This window comes from Lissotriton helveticus, chromosome 11 (assembly GCF_964261635.1).
Source record: "Lissotriton helveticus chromosome 11, aLisHel1.1, whole genome shotgun sequence".
Lineage (NCBI taxonomy): Eukaryota > Metazoa > Chordata > Amphibia > Caudata > Salamandridae > Lissotriton > Lissotriton helveticus.
This window is the reverse complement of record NC_136072.1, coordinates 1,095,062,686-1,095,081,751: the sequence shown is the minus strand read 5'-3', so window position 1 is coordinate 1,095,081,751 and position 19,066 is coordinate 1,095,062,686. Positions and strand designations below refer to the sequence as shown.

General features: G+C 44.6%; 1 protein-coding gene across 2 annotated transcripts in view; it reads right to left on the bottom strand.

Moving 5' to 3' along the window:
- SLC5A1 (solute carrier family 5 member 1) overlaps positions 1–17,029 on the bottom strand; it is a 273,512-nt gene extending 256,483 nt beyond the window's left edge. The window contains exons 1-2 of one of the 2 annotated variants that reach the window (XM_078667750.1): positions 16,517–17,029; positions 12,460–12,531 (exon numbers count right to left, since the gene is read on the bottom strand). In XM_078667750.1, the coding sequence (XP_078523876.1) occupies positions 12,460–12,531; positions 16,517–16,609 (165 nt within the window). In that variant the 5' untranslated portion in view covers positions 16,610–17,029. The other variant, XM_078667751.1, reaches the window with a different exon arrangement.
- Between the last annotated feature and the right edge of the window lie 2,037 nt (positions 17,030–19,066).

Below are 19,066 nucleotides of genomic sequence, written 5' to 3'. Positions count from 1 at the left end.
TGGTAAAGATCATCCTGGTTGTAGCGCACTGAAGCCAGACACTGTAAATGCAGCCCCAAATCACCAATAACTAAAAGCGTGCATTGCCATTCCCTTCTAAATAATTGGAAGGACTAACCTTGCCGTTCACTTTCTACCACAGTCTCCTTCTCATGAACCTTCCTTGGAGGGGTTTGAAAACAACTGGAGCAATAATTGGACGGTGTTGGACGGTGTAGGTGCACCGAGCGCTGTGTTGTGCAAGTTACAATGCCATGTTCTCTTCGGCAGATTTGAATTGTTGCGGGTCTTTCCTGACATGTTTTATTACCTAACTTAAAAGCATGCATTTAACTAGGTCGGTTGGATGAAAACTGTCTCTTCTGGCCACGTTGGGTTTCGAACCTATAAGTATTAGATGATCACACTCTGACTTCTGCATTAACCAAGCGAGCCGTGACACACGAATTACCATCACAAGAATTAAATTTCATTTTTGAGAATTGCTATATTGTGCATTAAGGAGCTTTCGTTCAATGCTGTTCTTTGGTGCCTACTGATGTACATGCCACGTAAAACATGTTTTTAGGAGAATGCGCCAATGTGCGCAGTCTTGATGAAACCACCTTCACCATGCATTTTTGCTCGAGACAAGCAGACAACAAGAATGCCTTTGTTTTTGGCATTTAGGTTCATGCATTGTATATTAATCAACACTGTCTAAGTCAGTTGTTCGCTCGAATGCTGGAATCAAGCATGTCATTTAGGCTACACAGTCAGTAGCGGCTCGCGGGGGGGGGGAGGATCGCGGGGGGGATCGCGCGGGGGGTGCGAGGGAATTAATTATCAAAAGGAAAACTTACCTTACAGCCGGTCCGCGCCACCTCTGCTCCCCTGGCTTGGCGCCTTCACTAACGGCCCTCTGGAGTGGACTGGCAGTATCTCTCAGCCAATCCTGGCACTGCCAGCAGCGCCAGGATTGGCTTGGGGCACAGGTTTCTCTTCGCCCGCAGCATGCCCATTAGGAGACCGAGGGGCTTCTAATGGGCATGCGCAATTAAGTGAAAACACAAGTGCGCATGAGTGGGCACGGGTAAAAAATTTGCCCTCCGTCCGCACTCATGCGCACTTGTGTTGCTGCCTGCTGGACCTGCAACAATCATGTCAGTCAACATGACGCCAGACCGCCCACCCCTTCAGACTCTGAAGGGTGGGTGGTCCGACGTCATGCTGACTGACATGATTGTCAGTTCTCCCTCGGTGTCTTTGAACTTGAGTAACCTGCTCAGTTTACTCAAGTTCAAAGACGCCGAGGGAGCTGTGGGCGGGGGGGGCTACGCCCCCACGCCCCAATGGACGCACCACGCCTGATTCTAACTCCTCGGGGCGTGTTAATGGGGAATGCGTTGTAATGGAATGAGTTGTAAAGCCCTGCGTTGTACAAGATTTTACAGAGTAAAAAATGCAGGGGAATGGACTGTGTTGTTGCCCAGTCATTGTAAAGGATGGTTACCGATGAGGAGGGTGCCAGACCCAGCAGTAATTCAAACCTGACTTTATAACAAGTACCTATCGATCCCTTTATTGATGTTCTTTTTCAGCGAAAACATTGATTGATTTGTTAATGCTATATCTAAACAATGACTGTAAAAAACATTAAGATAATCCATCTGAGTGAGGTGCTTCCTGTTTACATTTCGAATATTTTAACTAATTTACTTTCCTAAGTGTATTTTGTTTTTGCAAGATGCTGTTTTTCTGGAGTTTTTTATGCAACGTTTAAATCTCGCTTTGTATTATGTGTAATGTGAACTAGGTCGTCTGTAGGTGTCTGTGCAAGCTTAGGTTATGGGTGAGTGCTTATAACAGGTCATGGGTGAAAGCTCTGGAGCTGAGGCTAAAGGGAGCAGTGCCAGGTTCTTACAGCAAGCCATTAACTCCTTCGCTGCGGCGGCTATTCCGCCGCAGCGCTAAGGGGGCGGGGCGGGGCGGCCGCACGCTGGTGACGGAACCGCTCCGTCACCAGCCGCGGTTGAGGTGTGCTCATGACGGAGCGGTTCCGTCATGGCCCCACCCACTCAATGGAACGCCCAGCGCAGGCGCGGCGAGCGGGCCATGACGGAACTGCTCCGTCATCAGCACAGCGCCACCGCAGCTGATGACGGATCGGTTCCGTCATCAGCATCGAAGGTGTTAAGGTGTTAAAAACATACGCTCATCCAAACATGCAGAGCACACTGGGCAGTGGTGACATGTGCCACCTGTAATTGTCAGCAAATGCGAAAGTGTTTGGAAGAGGTACAAAGCTGTTTAAATTCTGGAAAGGCCAAAGTAAAATAAAAATGAAGCACTTACGGGTTAATGTCTGTGGGGGATGGTGAAGTGGAGGAGATGCAAGAAAATAAATGAAAGAGGAAAAAGAGGGCGTGGAAGAGTAAAGAGATGAGATGTGAAATTTGCAGATGGAGGATTCTAGAAAGATAAGGGGAGAAAGTGGGTGGAAGTGTCCAACAGAGAAGTTGCTGAAAAACTGGTTTAGAGGGTAAAACAGGAGTGACAGCAACACTCCGAAGAACACCACCTCTTCCACAGACCTCAGTCTATTTTTGGAATTGAAACATTTTCAAATCTAAATCTTCACAACAATATTATGGGAGGAGAGGATGTAGCCTTACGGCTCGAGCGCTTGACGTGGAATCTGGGGTACCAGGTTCGAGTCTCAGCAACGACGCTCAACATTCTGAGATTCTGGGCAAATCACTTAATCTCCCCGTGCCTAACAAAAATTAATGTGTCCTTATGTAACAAAACTGGTGCTATGTAAAGCGCTCTGCTACCCAATATCTTTGGGTCTAGTTTGCGCTGTATAAAAATCCTAAATAAATAAATTGTTGCTTATTTGTCTGATACTGTCACCAAGCACAAGTAAAGTCAATAAATGTGGCTTGTTTCAGCGATTGTCCATTATTGTGTGTTGTGTCTGGATGAAATAACAGAAAGCTCCCAGAGCGGCACTCAAATACTAGTCATGTGGCATGCTCTGTGAAGCACAAGACTTTAGTTTACCCCTCTTAAAGCCACCCCTTAATTACTTTGGTGTGGTACTTGCACTAATGTTCTCTATTTTACCCTTCTGTGTCTTTAAATAATGGAATGTTCTGCCCTTAATGTTCTGTGTATGCTGTGTAACAAGGAATGCCATTTGGCCAGGAGCTGTGATTTGTCTTTAACAGGTGGAATGTTCTTTCCACTGTGTTCTCTGCTCCTCTCCTCTGCCTGAATGGAGATTCCAGCTGGGTCAGCCGCAACTAGATGAAGATATCTCACAGGCTGTGGCTGAAGTGCAGTGAGTGAAGACTCCACCAACACCCTTGTTCCTGGACCTGTTATTTATCTTTTCCACAGTTCGATTAACCTCAATATTGTCCCTTTCTGGTATCCACATCATGCTCATCTGCTGTTGCATTTACCATTTATTTAAACACTGACGAGTGCTGCTCAACGTTCCCCATCTCACGGTCACCTGCTGATCTTCTGGCATGAGGTGGCATTGTGGATTGTCATGCGATGCCATGTTGTGAGGACCTGAGTGCAGACACCATTGGTCAAGGAAACGTTCTTGAGCCTATTCACGAGAGGTTCTGGCTCAAAGAGGCCATTTAGAACCAGCGCATGATTCCATCCTCTTGAAGAATGGAGTGTGATCCACTGTTCGAGGAAACGCTCTGGTGCGCGTTGCCTGCGGCGCTACATTATTGTGTGAGTCACATCACAAAGATATAAAGTGTTAACCATACATGACCTGCATACAGCCGCGTGTATCGCCTGACTATCGCGTGGTGGGTGCTCTCCTTCTGTCCCATGTGAACACTGGTTCTGCAGCTTTTCTATGCTTCTTATTGATTTCATTGCAAAGACTCTTCATTGTACACACGTGGGCTTGTAGCATGTAAGTGACTGCATAGTTTTTAAACATGAGCAGTGCTAACAGAGACATTGATATTGTCACTGTCTTGCAAATTTATTTTCCAAGTATTGATACACTGACAGTGCTGCAATGAAATTTATCAAATGGTGAAAGTTTGCTACTAGTTTACGGTAGTGGAAAATTGAGATAAGGTGTCTTCAGAGCTTTCTTTTCACGAAGGAAAAAGCACTATATTGGGCAAAGCATTCATTACGAATTTGTACTTCCTTATGTATTTGTTCTATTTCACTTTTGAATTTTTACTATAGGGACAATACAGAACATTACCACACCACCATTGTCCCTTGCATCTCCGGGTGAACCACCCATTAAATAGGCAAAATGGAAGAAAACTCTTGGGCACTATGCAAATGTGTGTGGTTCTAATTACATAACTACTAGTGAACTGTTTGGGAATTGAAGGTCAAAACATTTTTGAGAACTTATCAATCTTGGAGGACGAACAAGAGGAAGATTTAAATGAATTTCAAGTTTCCATAATAAATTATATCTAAACTACTTACCCCAAATTATTATCGAACTCAAAAGGTACTACTTGGGTATGTGAGAGCATGGATAGGGCAAGAGTATACAAGAGTGTATTATTGCATTAAGGACGTTGGCACCATCTTGTAGATTTGGATCCACTTTGGAGGAACCTTTTAGGGACCAATTTGTGCATAAGTGCCGATTTGACAAATTCAGTCAAGAGGTTTGGTTGAAAGTTCATCCAACATTGAGTGAAGTAATAATAATCGCCAAGCAAAGTGAACACTTGGTAGCACATGTGGAAGAGCTAGACAGAATTAGCAAAGTTCCGTAAGCAAGAATGAGGCAATAGATGATGATGTAAAGGAAGGAAGTCAACAATTTACAATTTCAAAATTTAAAGATGCTTGTTGGTCACATGCCCACTTATAGGAAATAGTCTGCTTGCTCTTAATTTTGTAAGCAAGATATGAAATAAGAAAGGCCAGTTGGCCAGGTGTTGCCTTTCAGTTAAAAACAATGTTAATGTTAACGAGGTAGTTAATGAAGGAGAACATTTTTTATCTCAAAGATGTGATTATAATTGATGGAATTCAAGTTGAGGTTTTAGTTGATTCTGAAGCCTGGTTGATGTTATCGAATGAGGTCTTTGAACATATTGTTCTGGGGAGAATTGAATTGTAGGATCCTGATGAAATTCCTAAATGTTATGGAGGAAAGGTGCTTGAGTTAAGGGGAAGTTTATACGGCAGAAATTGAATTTTGTGGTCACAAACCAATTGGCAAACTTTATTTTCCAGTGAAAGGTGACAGTGTTCTGTGTTGACCACTTCAAAGGGATCTTGAAATGTTATTGGACCGCAATGCCAATCCTCCCACCAAACTGTGAAAAGACTACATCAAAGACTTCAATAAGACTGCTATGCAGGATTTGAATGTAGTTGAAGTGAACAGGGGTAACAAATTTGAGATTGAATTTTCTAATGCGTTGCTGACAAACTAGGGTATCTTAGGCGATATGTACACTAAATAAAGTTAAAAGAAAGTTTGATTCTGATGATTACCAAAGTCAGGGCATTCCCATTTCAATCAGGGAGGTAGTCAGGCTTGAGGTTGAACGATTTATTTTGTCAAGAAGGCATCATTGAGCCTGTTTAGTGTGTGGAGTAGATCGCTCCTATAGTAGTGGCCCACAAACAATCTGGTAATATTTGGATGTGTGTGGACATTAGAGTGTTCATTAAATGTGTGGTAGTTAACTATTTTCATCTTCCGTGTATAACAGTGATTGTTATGATGCTGCATGGCGCCAACGTTTTCCCTAATCTTGATCTCACTGCAGTATATAACCAGGTTGAAGAACTTTTGAGATTATGGGGGATATGGCCCAGAAAGCATGCATTGTATCATCCTGAAGGGAATGGCACAGTTAAGAGGTTTAACAGAACAACAAATTAATGCATCAATTGGAAAAGAACACAGGGAGGAATTGGAAGGATGCTTGAATAATGTTTTGTGTGTTTACAGATTGATTCCTCATACCACAATTGGGAAAGTCCCTTATGAGTTTTTCAAGTGAAGTAAAGGAGATACTGATGTTTCTCTAGGTTAGATGGGAATGAGCAAGAAAAATAGTGTTAATTGGGTGACTGATAATTTAAAGAATAGCAAAACAAAGTTTATGATTGTTTGTAAGAAGAAGTTTGATGTTCGTAAAGCAGTTTCCTGTCAAGACATTAAAGTTGCTGATGGAGCTGTGATTAATTTTACTATAATGTCACAAAGAATTTCTAAAGTGTCTTATCCTTGTCCAGGTCCTTAAATTGTTCCACAATTCTGTGAAATCTGATGATGGAAGAATATTTAATGTTAACTACGAGGTGTCATTTATCGGCAAGTTGCATTGAGCGTATTTAATCTTCTTTATTTCTATATTCTTTAATTTCACTAATTGTCAACCCTTTGTATATTAGTTTTATTGTTTTGGTTATTTTCCTACTTTCCTAGATGTATGGGGGAAGGTGTGTAGTATTTGCACTAATGTTCTCTGTTTTACTATGATGTGTCATACGCACCTGAGCCAATAGTTTGGGAGTCATCGCAAAATGAAACAAGCATTGGAAATGCAATAGGTCTCGCATTAGGAAAGTTTGAGCGATTGGTATTGTAAATGACACTTTTTTTATTTATGTGTTGGTTTTGAAAATAGCAAAATTAATAGCTTTGTCAGTTACAATGTCAATAGTTTTAACTTTCGCAAATGTGACACCTATAGCATTTGTAATGCAACGTGTGTTGTATTTACGTGACTTAGATGTATTGATATTACAAATAACAATGGCTTTTAATTTTGTAAATAATGTGGTGGTGGATGCGGTGGTGGTGCATGTGGTGGATGTGGTGGTGGTGGATGTGGTGGTAGATGTGGCGGTGGATGTCATGGTGGATGTGGAGGTGATGGTGGATGTGGTGGTGGATGTGGTGGTGGATGTGGTGGTGGATGTGGTGGTGATGGTGGATGTGGTGGTGGATGTGGTGGTGGATGCGGTGGATGTGATGGTGGTGGATGCGGTGGATGTGGTGATGGTGGATGCGGTGGTGGTGGTGGATGCGGTGGTGGTGGTGGATGGGGTGGTGGTGGTGGTGGTGGTGGATGTAGTGGTGGTGGGTGTGGTTGATGTGGTGGTGGTGGGTGTGGTTGATGTAGTGGTGGTGGGTGTGGTGGATGTGGTGGTGGTGGGTGTGGTGGATGTGGCGGTGGATGTGGCGGTGGATGTGGTGGTGGATGTGGATGTGGTGGTGGATGTGGATATAGCGCATACTTATGGCATGACTAAAAAAAAAGCAAGCTGGTTCTGAGACGCTGCGGGCTCTTAACGACTGAGATTAAATCAGCAGCATTCCTGGATTTCTTAAAGTGTTGTCGGAGGGGAGGGGGGCCTTGGGCTTTGCAGCACTCATGAGGCGGTTTTATACATTTTGGTTATCCATTCGTTGTGGGCAAGAGATGGGGAGATTACCAGTGATGGAGGGCGCAGACCTTTGCAGCTGTGAGCGCATTCAATTAATGAAAAAAAAAAGAAAAGAAGACACGGCCGGCCGGCCGTGAAACTGAAAGCATGGCCGGCCGGCCGGCCGTGAAAAAGCCTTAGATGCAGCAGGGGGTAATTAGGGGAGGCGAATGGCTGGGCTGAGGCAGAGCGCAAAGCCTTTGATGCAGCAGGGGGCGGAGCGGGAAGAGCTGCTGGCGGCACCAAGCTGACGATTTGATGCTGTGCACGCGCATTTTAACTAATTGCGCTTGCGCATTGAGTTAAAAGTACACATGCACTGTATCAAATCGCCAGTGTAGGTTAGCTCTGTTTAAGCCCCTATGGTCTCGCTCTGCTCAATGCGCATGCGCATTGACAGGCGAGTCCTAAAAAGAAAGACTCATTACACAGAAGAGGAAAGAAGACAAAATCTCCCCGTAGAAGTACCTAAAAACCAAAAATGAACCACTTGATTTTTAAAAAGGATAGAATCACCCCACCGGAGCCTTAAAGAAGACAGACTTTGCCACAGAAATCTGAAATAAGCTGAATCTATAATAAATAACAAGTTAACTACATAATTCTGAAAGAATTATCCTAAGGGAACTGTAAAGAAATTAGGATCTCAGTACACAATATTTTCTGTAGTGAGCTATTAAACTTCACTTAACATCGAATAACAAATCATTGCATATGATCTATTAGCTGCTTCTTATTTATTCTTGAGAAATCATATTGAAGCCATATAATGTGCAATTCTCTTTCAACAGTCAATATTATATATAATTACAGGCATCTTGAACAATGTATAATAATTTTCTTTCAAGAGTCAATATCATATGTAGTTAACAGCTGTCTTGAATCAACATTGTAACAGAGAACACGTGTTTCGCAGCAGAGAAGGCTGCTTCTTCAGGGCTTAAACTTCCTTTCAAAATTGTGAACAATATAGAAACATCAATTATAAGACTGTCTGCTTGTAATAGGAGTAAAAAAGTAGTAAATTCCCAAAAGTCTTGATTTTTCCAGTACAATCCATACCAATATCACAATTAACGTATGGTTGTATCTTACGCCATACAATTCATTTAGTTTCTGTCTCCTTTAAAGATAGAAGTCAAATTCCTTCCTTCCAATCCAACTCGAACAGAAAGCACAAGCAATCAGCCGCCTTTCAAACTCCTAACAATCAGAGCAAGGCGTGCCTGAGCTTAGCATCTTAATACAGTAGTCTACAAGAAATCTGTATTTCTCTTCACAGGCCTGAAATACACCAAACTCCGACCACAAAAGACTGAATAAAGCCAGAAATTAACAGCATAATGCTTCAAGAGAAAATAATCACCACACAGGAGTCTGAAATGAGCCAGGTTTTCACTGCAGATCTTTGAAAAAACACAACTGATCCCCATGATTTTAAAAGAGGACAGATTTGCCCCACCAGAACATGAATAAAACTCAGACTCAACTTGAAAAAACATAATCTTTTGAGAGAAGTTGGTAATGGGCCAGAAAGGAACTTCATGCTTCTGAAAAAAGCCTTAATATAGCCAAAGTAAGGCCCTGACTTCAAGAGACCTTGATTTAGGTGCAGGAATACCCTAGCCAGATATCACCATGGAGAGCTCCATTCTGACCAGAATAATGGATCGATTACACTTCTGTTAAATACCTGCTTTAAGCAGGTGTTGTGTGACGGCTTGAGGATTGCTTAGGTTCAGGGACAGCAGGTAGGGAAAGAGCGTCTGGTGAGGGAATGCCGGAGCAATGTCAGGAGTTTGTCATCCATGTCAGCCCAAGCCATGGTGGGGAAGGGGGTTATCGGAAAGGGGTCTGGCTGTGATTATGCCAACAGCCCCTGCCCCATCCGCCTGTGATTGTACCAATTGAATTTTATGGCCGGACAAATTGGCCCTGTTGCTCATGCACCCAGAAAATCTTCTATCATTTACTTTATTGTTAACTAGCAGCCCATCCCGACGTTGTCCGGGTATGAATTGCTGCCGGCCAGTAGTATATTGTTTTGTAGGATTGCGTTTAGATAGCATTTCTTATCTGTGACAGGCCTGTGAAACGCTCCGATTCACAGTGCACTGCTGATGCACTTAAGAGTGCGCGTTCAGTAGTGTGTGAACTCGAGTTTCCCTACTTTATTTTTCCTTGCAATATTATATAGCGCGAACTCGACAACATGGCATGAGCACAATTTACATTACAGAAGAACACATTAATTTGTGGTAGGCACGGGGAGACAAAGCGATTTGCCTGGAATCACAGGATGTTGAGCTGATGCCGAGATTCGAACGTAGCTCCCCAGCTCTAAAGTTCGCAATTCTAGAACTTGTGGCGGGAGGTGTGTCTAAAAGTGTATGTCGGTGCTGGCCATCAATGAGAAAGACCTGTGCATTTTTCAAATGGGTGGTGAAAAAATATGAGTATGTTGCTGGAGATGTGGGCCGCCGTGCCACCAATGTACTTTCCGGGGGAGGGTAAACACCCATTATTACGCAACTTTCTTTCCGCATACTTTCATTACGAAAGTACCATTACTCCGCAATGTCATTATAACACATGGCATTACATTTTATATGCTTTTACCACGCATACATTTACAACGAAATTCGATGTAAATGCATGAATGGTAAAAGCATGTTTTTTTTTAATGTTTGGATAAGGTAAGTATGGGTGTAGGGGTATATGTTTTGGGGTACTGAGGTATATGTTTTGGGGTGTTTGGGTATTTTAAGGGTTCAGATATAGTTTTGGGTTATCGGGTACAGGGGTAGTTTTAGGGTTTAGGGATAGGTATGGGTTTTGGGGTACAGGGGTATTTTTAGGGTTCAGGGCTAGGTTTGGGTTGGGGTATAGGGGGTATAGGGGTATTTTTATGGTTCAGGGGTAGGTTTGGGTTTTGGGGTACAGGGGTATTTTAAGGGTTCAGGGCTAGGTTTGGGTTTTGGGGTACAGGGGTATTTTTAGGGTTCAGGGATAGGTTTGGGTTTTGGGGTACAGGGGTATTTTAGGGTTCAGGGCTAGGTTTGGGTTTTGGGGTACAGGGTTATTTTTAGGGTTCAGGGCTAGGTTTGGGTTTTGGGGTACAGGGGTATTTTTAAGGTTCAGGGGTAGGTTTGGGTTTTGGGGTACAGGGGTATTTTAAGGGTTCAGGGCTAGGTTTGAGTTTTGGGTACAGGGGTATTTTAGGGTTCAGCGGTAGGTTTGGGTTTTGGGGGTACAGTGGTATTTTTAGGGTTCAGGGCTAGGTTGGGTTTTGGGGTACAGGGGTATTTTTAGGGTTCAGGGGTAGGTTTGGGTTTTGAGGTACAGGGGTATTTATAGGGTTCAGGGCTAGGTTTGGGTTTTGGGGTACAGGGGTATTTTTAGGGTTTAGGGATAGGTTTGGGTTTTGGGGTACAGGGTATATTTATAGGGTTAAGATGTGTTAGTGTTTAAGGGTGTTGGGATATTTTAAGGAGTAAGGGTGGGTTATGATTATGGGGTGCAGGGGTATTTAAAGGGAGCAGGGTGGGATTAGCACACGATATCAGACATGGCATGAAGGGCGGAACGTACCGTCACGCCCCCAGCACACGCCCACAGCACAACGCAGACACGCCCCCAGGGACTACTTTGCTGCCCTTTCCAACGCTGTATTGGGTGTTGTGATTGGTGCTGTGGTTCCTGAGATTACCCGCCTCAAAGGTTTGGGCTCTCTCTTTATTATATTAGTATGGATTAAAATGCTTGATTAGGTTCCCTTGACATTATGTGTCCCTATTTTACTATACAATTGTTAATAATACTATACTACTACCCCATATCTACAGACTGAATTTTTAGTGGACTCAATAATTAATCATTCCTTTCTAGATATCACTCCTGCATTCCCCAAATGCACCTGGTTTACTAACTTCAAAAAAACCCTTTCAAGGGTAGGGTGTCGGACATCTCTGTCAGCCGGGGCTCAATCTGGCGCTTACCTCTGTGCTTCAAATTTCACACATTGATATTTTTTTAGGACTGACTTAGAGACAGTTTTAGCTATTTCACTAACCTCCTGTTTTCCAAAACATTCTTAAACAAGCATTGGGAAAGCCAACACCTCTGGCTTTGGCTGCCGACCTTTTAGCATTGCTAAACCTTATTGAGTTTGCGAATGGACTGTGTGAAGACGCGTGACATACAAAGCACATATCAGTGTTGAAGGAGCTGCCAGTCCCTCACGTAAGAAAAACAAGCATTGTCCAATATCCCAAAATGTATGCATTTTATTGATGTAAAAGCCCATATTCCACCATAAGTCCGTGGAAATGAAAAAGACCTCATATTGTGAGGATGTGCATGATGTGATAAAGTACAATGCCATTAGTCACAGTCGGGTGTGCCAATATCTGAAGTGGGATAACCCGCTCCCCCATGCTGTAAGCTGTGGGATACTGAAGAGAAAATGTAAATGACACTACAGTAGACACATGGATACAGAGTACTCACTGAGAGGCCTTGTCAGCAAGAATGTAAAGTATACATACATATTTAAATACCTATGGGGACTATTGGTCAGCCTTCTTCATTTATTGGTTTATTCAAATGTCATTCACATTTTGCTTCCGCCCTCCAGAGTGTACATCATGAGACAATGGGTCAGCCCACTTCCTCCACTGGCCGTCTTGCCCTTGCCCCGTGATGGCACTTTGCCTGGTTACATTTGCACAGCCACCTGAAAAGGAGTGCATTTCAGAGTCAGACCTGCTGCATCTGTGATGCTGGGCCACTCTTTCACTTATATACATATTTTAAATATGTTTGCCAACTTTTTGGGCATATTGCATATGTTTGCACAAAAAGTAAATACATTAACTACTGCAAGCTTCTCAAGGCAGACCTATTAGCTTTATCACTGACTGTTTCTAGTTACAATGGCCACCCTTTGCCATGAAACTATGTGACTGGCAGTCCAGAAGACATTCATCAGATAAAACCATGGACAGTACTTACCGGCCACCATACCATACTGCGGCCCGCCAGGAAGAAGCCGCCCACCGTCCCACGGCTGGTTCGGACCATAGCCTGGAAAGCAAGAGGCATCCGTGAGTCGGAGGGAGGTAGAGAGATGTCCAGATAGATGCACAGTGACAGACATGCACGAACTGTGGCAGACACACTGTGTGTACACCCACTGTCAAAGCGGTCACAGACTTGTCAGAGATTGCACACACAACCTGTCACCCATGACAAAGGAGTTGCTAGAGATACTGTGTGTTCATAGAGCCATGCAGACAGAACCAAAGCAGGTAACAGACTGTGCAGAAACAGTACACACAACCTGTCACCCAGGGATGGACAAAGGAAGTGCTATAGATACTGTGTATACAGAGAGGCATGTAGACCTCCAAAGCAGGTCACAGACTGGGCAAAGACTTACACACAACCTGTCACCCAGGGATGGACAAAGGAAGTGCTGTAGATACTGTGTGCTCAGAGATGCATGCAGACCTCCAAAGCAGGTCACAGACTGGGCAAAGACTTACACACAACCTGTCACCCAGGGATGGACAAAGGAGGTGCTAGAGATACTGTGTGTAAAGAGAAGGCATGCAAACAGAGTCAAAGTAGGAAACATACACACAGAGAACCAGAGATTGACACAGCCTTAGTATATGTGCAAAGAGATACATGCAGACTGTCAAACATGGATGGACACAGACAAACCCTGCTAGACATGCTGTGTGTACTGAGAGACATCACCTGTCACAGGAGGCTGGGCAGGCTATTTTAGACATGCCATGTGTACTGAGAATCCCACCGAGTGAGAAATGTAAAGAGAAAAGTACAGAGAGAGATACACAGCCTGTCAAACGTGGACAGGCAGAGTGTGCTGACGTACTTTGTGTACTAAGGGAAAGAAACGTGGATGGACACACAGCCATAGACACACTAATCCATTTAGTATATCGTGCAGTCAATGCCCCATTCATTCATTTCGAATAAATTCAGACACAGGTAGAGGCAATCAGCCAGTGACGTCTCTGTACAATTCATTCACCATTCATCCGTGAACTCTTTCCAAGTTCTCTTGTCATCCGCTTGCTCCATTTTCCATCCAATCCTTGCTGCTTCCATCCTGCCTTCACCCCTTCATTGTCTCAAGTTCCCTTCCTCCGTCTGCCTCGTGCACCACAATTTCCCGTGTCCTTCCCCTCTCCCCTTTCCAGGCAGCGCTTTGAAGCTGCCCTTGGGTGACCTCAACGCTATGCAGGCAATCAACGCCACGTTTACTTTGAGTTAGTTGCTCGATTTCCCCCGCTCTTATTCCCTCCTGCTCACCCTTAGTGCTTCAAAGCCGTCTAAGAGCAGCACCTGCGCTATACAAACAATACACATGACCTGCCACCTGGAAGGCAGATTTCACCAAACATATAACTGTTTCTAGATTAAATCAGTTTACAAAAGTTATTACAAAATGCTTCACATATGAGTCAATACTGTCTGGCACTTTGCAGGATATCTGATCGGCTTTCTGCCGCTGATTGTTGTCTGCGGGTATTGAATAGGTGTCAGTTTTGCCAATAGTGCAAACATCCCCAGCTGATGGACTTGGGGAAAGTCTTTTGTATGCTGAAGGAAACAAACCTTACAAAATGAAATGCAATCCAAGCAGATTGGAAATAGGGTTTCGCTTGTAAACCAATAGTTCCCCAATAATATACTCTTGAGCCCCTAGTAGATCGATCAGTCTGTCTGCGGTCTCATCGTGAAGTCACTTGGAAGACCACTCACCCATCTTCCTATAGCCAGGCCCACATCAAGTATCTGAATGAGTTGTCGGCCGGGTTGTTGATGGGGAGTCTCCTTATAGTGCTCTCCAGTTCCCCAATAACATCGTCTTGATCTTCCCCCCCTCACCCCCCCCCCCCGTAGATGAGCCTGCTTGTGGTCCACACATGCAGTTGTGCGGAAAACCACCAGCCATACTGTCACAGCAAGGACCATGACAAGGTATAAGGCGATTGGCGATGAGGGAGATGTCGGCCGGGTTGTTGATGGGGATGTTCCCCTGTACTGCACTGTAGTTCCCCTATAATAAAGTCTTGATGCTACACTGCAAGTCAGTCGCCTCTTGAAGTGCAGTCGTGCAGAAGACCACCAGCCCATATTCCCACAGCTAGGACCACTAGGAAGTGCATGATGATATGGATGGGGGTTTCTCGCTATAAAGCTCTGTAGTTCACCTACAATATCTTCTCTACCCTTCTTATGGACCAGTGTGCCTCTGGTCTGGATGCACAGTCGCATGGAGAACCGCTCACCCATGTTCTAACTGACGGGACCACCAGGAAGTGTATGATGATGACGGAGATGTCAGCTGTGACATTGGCGAGGATGTCTCACTATAGTGCTCTCCAGTTCTCCTATTCTATCTTCTAGAAACAACCGGTGGATCGGTGGGTCTCTAGTCTTGAAGCGCAGTCGTGCGGGGGACCATTTACCCATATTCTCACAGCCAAGACCACCATGAAGTGTAGGACGATGACGGAGATGTTGGCCGGGTTGTTGATGGTGCTGTCTCCCTACTATGCTTTTCTGGATCCTCACAATATCTTCTTCACTCCCTGTAGAGCAAGAAGCCTTCGGTTTAGAGGTGGTCGTGCCGAGGACCACTCAGCCAGGTTCTCACAGCTAGGACCAACAGGGCGATGATGAAGATGTCAGCCTGGCTGTTGATGGGGATATCTCCTTAGAATCCTTTTAGACCCTCAGAATATCTTCTTCACCCCCTGTAGATCAGGAAGACTCTGGTCTCGAAGCACAGTTGCACAGAGGACCACTCAGCCATGTTCCCATGACCAGGATCACCACGAAGTTAATGAAAATGGAGATGTTGTCCGGGTTGTTGATGGTGAAGTATCCATATAGTGCTTTCCTAGAATCTAATAATATATTTTTCAGCCCCTGTAGAGAAGGAAGACTCCGGTCTCGAAGAGCGCAATCGCACAGAAGACCTCTCAGCCGAATTCTGCATGGCCCGGACCACCACGACGCAAATGACAATGACGTAAATGTCAGCCAGGTTGTTGATAAGAATATCTATCTATAATGCTCTCCAGTACCCCTATAATGATACAAGCAAAGTGGTCCCAGGTACTACAATTAGATATTAACTTCACTGATTTCAAAGACTAAGTATCACACCATTGTTTTTAATCACAGCGTGTACAGTTGAACAAAATTCATAAAATACATCAACAATTCATCACAATAAATGCCCCTGAGGGAGTGGGAAGAGCAGGTAGTGAGTGAGAAGTGAGGACACTATATAAACAATAAAACACTGGTCATTATGACCCAATAAAATTTTTTTTACTGATAATTTGTTACAGTAAACTGAATATATATCATTTATGATTCTGGTCTGATGAGGCATGAGTTCATTGGAGTAATTGTTTTATGAATTGTTATATTCAGTTTACTGTAACAAATTATCAGTAAAAAAAAATGTATTGGGTCATAATGACCAGTGTTTTATTGTTTATATAGTGTCCTCACTTCTCACTCACTACCTGCTCTTCCCACTCCCTCAGGGGCATTTATTGTGATGAATTGTTGATGTATTTTATGAATTTTGTTCAACTGTACACGTTGTGATTAAAAACAATGGTGTGATACTTAGTCTTTGAAATCATTGAAGTTAATATCTAATTGTAGTACCTGGGACCACTTTGCTTGTATCATTCATTCACCCAGGTCCCAGTGACTTATTGGGTTAACCCGTGTCTTTTCAACAGTACCCCTATAATAGCATCTACCCCTCAACCCCCCTTACAGACCAGTCCGTCCCTGGTGTTGATGCGCAGGCGCACACAGGACCACTCACCCATATTCCCACGGCCAGGACCACCACAAAGTTAATGACGATGCCGTAAATGTCAGCCAGGTTGCTGATAAGGATGTCTATCTATAGGACTCTCAAGTACCCCTATAATAGCATCTCCTCCCTCCTTACAGACCAGCCTGTCCCTGGTCCCAGTGCGCATGCGCACAGAGGACCACTCACCCATATTCCCACGGCCAGGACCACCACGAAGTAAATGACGATGACGGAGATGTCGGCCGGGTTGTTGATGGGGATGGGGTCGTCCTTCGCCATGCTTGCTGCCTTGCTTCTGGCCCTGCTGCCTGCTCCGGGGAGCAGAGCTCTGCCCCCGGCGGGCCTTATATCTCCTCGCCCAGGTGAGGCCGGGCGGCTCCGGGGTTAATCATGAACCCTGGGAGGCGCGCTCGCCTCCCCTCTGGGTTTATGTAAATGTGGTGTTTATTTGGGGCTTCCCTTCCTCTCCGCTCACAATGGGAGGCGTTGGGCAACGGGGCAGGTAAGCCCGGTATTCGGCCCCACCCCTGCCTTGGCTGGGACCGCTGCCCGGAGCCGAGCACACCGCTGACAGGCCTGAGGGTGGGCCGAGGGTGGCGGTGTCGCAACCACACCGCAACGGGTTAATCCGTGTCTGGTTCGTGCAGGAGTCAGAGCCCACGAAGCCGCGCCCGGCAGGTGCCTGCACACTGGGTCTTTGATGCAAAAAATTACCTAAGTCCCGACCCCAGCTCGTTCCACAACTTTCATCACTCCTGCTTTATAGCAGAACAATTCGCCTTTCAGTTTCTCCCAGAAACCAGTTGGATGACTCGATTTTCCTAAATTTCTAACTCTCTGACCTTGAACTTACCTCTCCACCCCCCCACACCTTTACCCCTCTTGCCTCTTCAGCGCTACCGGGCGGGCCATTTGTTTGCATCATGGATTTACTGGGGTGCCACTGGGACATCTGGGGACCGGTTTTTGAAGGTCAATGTCTGTCGCCTCCGTCTGTGTCTCCAGCTCCCCGGGGCTTGAGGCAGCCGGAGCAGCGAGGACAGAGAGAAAGAATGAGAGGAAATCAGCGAAAGAGAGAGAATGAGAGAAAGAGAAAAGACAAGGAGAGCAAGCATGAGAGACAGAGACAAGGAGATTGAGATCGAGAGACACAATGAGAGAATATGGGGGAGAAAGAGAGATTGGGGGAGAGGATGAAAGAGAATGAGATGGATGTATAAAGAGATAAAGACAAAAAAATAAAAAAGAGAGAAAGCGAAACCGAAGGAGAGAGACAGAGAGAATGAAAGAAAAAGAGAACATGAGAGAGAAAGAGGAAATGAAAGAAGGGCGAAGACAGAGTATGAGATACAGAATGAGAAAAAGCAAGAGCGAGGAAAAAAAGAGAGAATTAGGGACAATGATAGAGAGATGAAGGTGAGAAAAAGAGCGAGAGAAAGAAAAGAGATAGAAAATGAGAGAAAAAGTGAAAACAATGAGAAAATATGACACAGGAAGAGGCAGAATGAGAGATAGCGAGAATGAGAGAAAGAGAGGAGAGACAAATAGAGAGAGAGGAGTGGAAGAGATAAAGAGCCTGAGAGAGGAAAAGAGAATGAAAGAGCAGAGGGGAGCAGGGTTGGGTTGAACATGTTTGCCAAGGTTACTTTTCATTCCCATCATGCCTTGCTTCCCTGTCCATGAGACCACACACCTAAGTTGCCCATCCATTCATTATGCAGTGCTATTACCAGTGTTTAGGGAGCTATCTCTATTCACAATCCTCCTCCCACTTTTCCTCTCAATGGTCCCTCTAGGCTCCCTCTTGTCTAGCACTTCGAGGTTGGTCAGGGCTACATTAAGCGCTTTACAAGCAACCAACATAATTTTTCAGGAGATCCTAAAGGAGGTGTTTTAGTCTGCCCAGCAGGGCTGACGGGCGTGCGGCAAAGTGCACAATTAAAGCACTAAAAATGCAACATAGAGTCTGCTATATCAATGTTTTACTTAGTTACCATAGAGCGGATCCATAGATGTAAACAATGATTTCACTGCCACGAGCGTGGAAAAAAATCTGCGCCTGTAAATCTCCATCAAGGGGTGGGAAGAGGGCGTGCCAAGAAGGGTTTATCTTGGAAGTTTGGGAACACCCACAAGCATGTACTTTTATGGTCATTTTCAAACTTTGAACCAAACCCTTTCCAACCTGGCAATGAGTGACTGGAGATTTCCGCCAGCACTGGGCTGGCATAACTCTCCTTCAGAGTGGAAAGGAGAATGGATCAACCCTACACTTGAAGGGGATGTAGGGTAGGTCTTTGTCTATGGGGAAAATGTTTCCCCCCACAGTGAAAAAGGAAAAGTGCATTGGTACTGAGGCCTCCATTCCTCCTGTGCATGGGCAACTTCGTACCGAGGGAATCGGAGCCTTTAAAAAGGTCCCATGACAGTCCCAGAAGTTTGCTTGGAAACCTGCAATTGATGCAGCTTTCGAGGCACACCTCGAAGAATGTTTGTGAACTGGAAAAAAACAGAAAAGTGTGCTCAAGCAGAGCTGTGAATCTCCACCCAACCTTTTCCACTTTTTTGGGTAGAAAGTCCCCATGTTTTTGCTAGAAACCATATAGATGATGATTAATGAATTATCCAATTAAGATCCAAGGGTTCAAGAAGGAATGTCGAACTTCTTCTTTTTTTATAACTGGAAATAAAGGCTTTTTTCAACCTCCCTGTGATTGGTTCTTACAGCCAAATTAC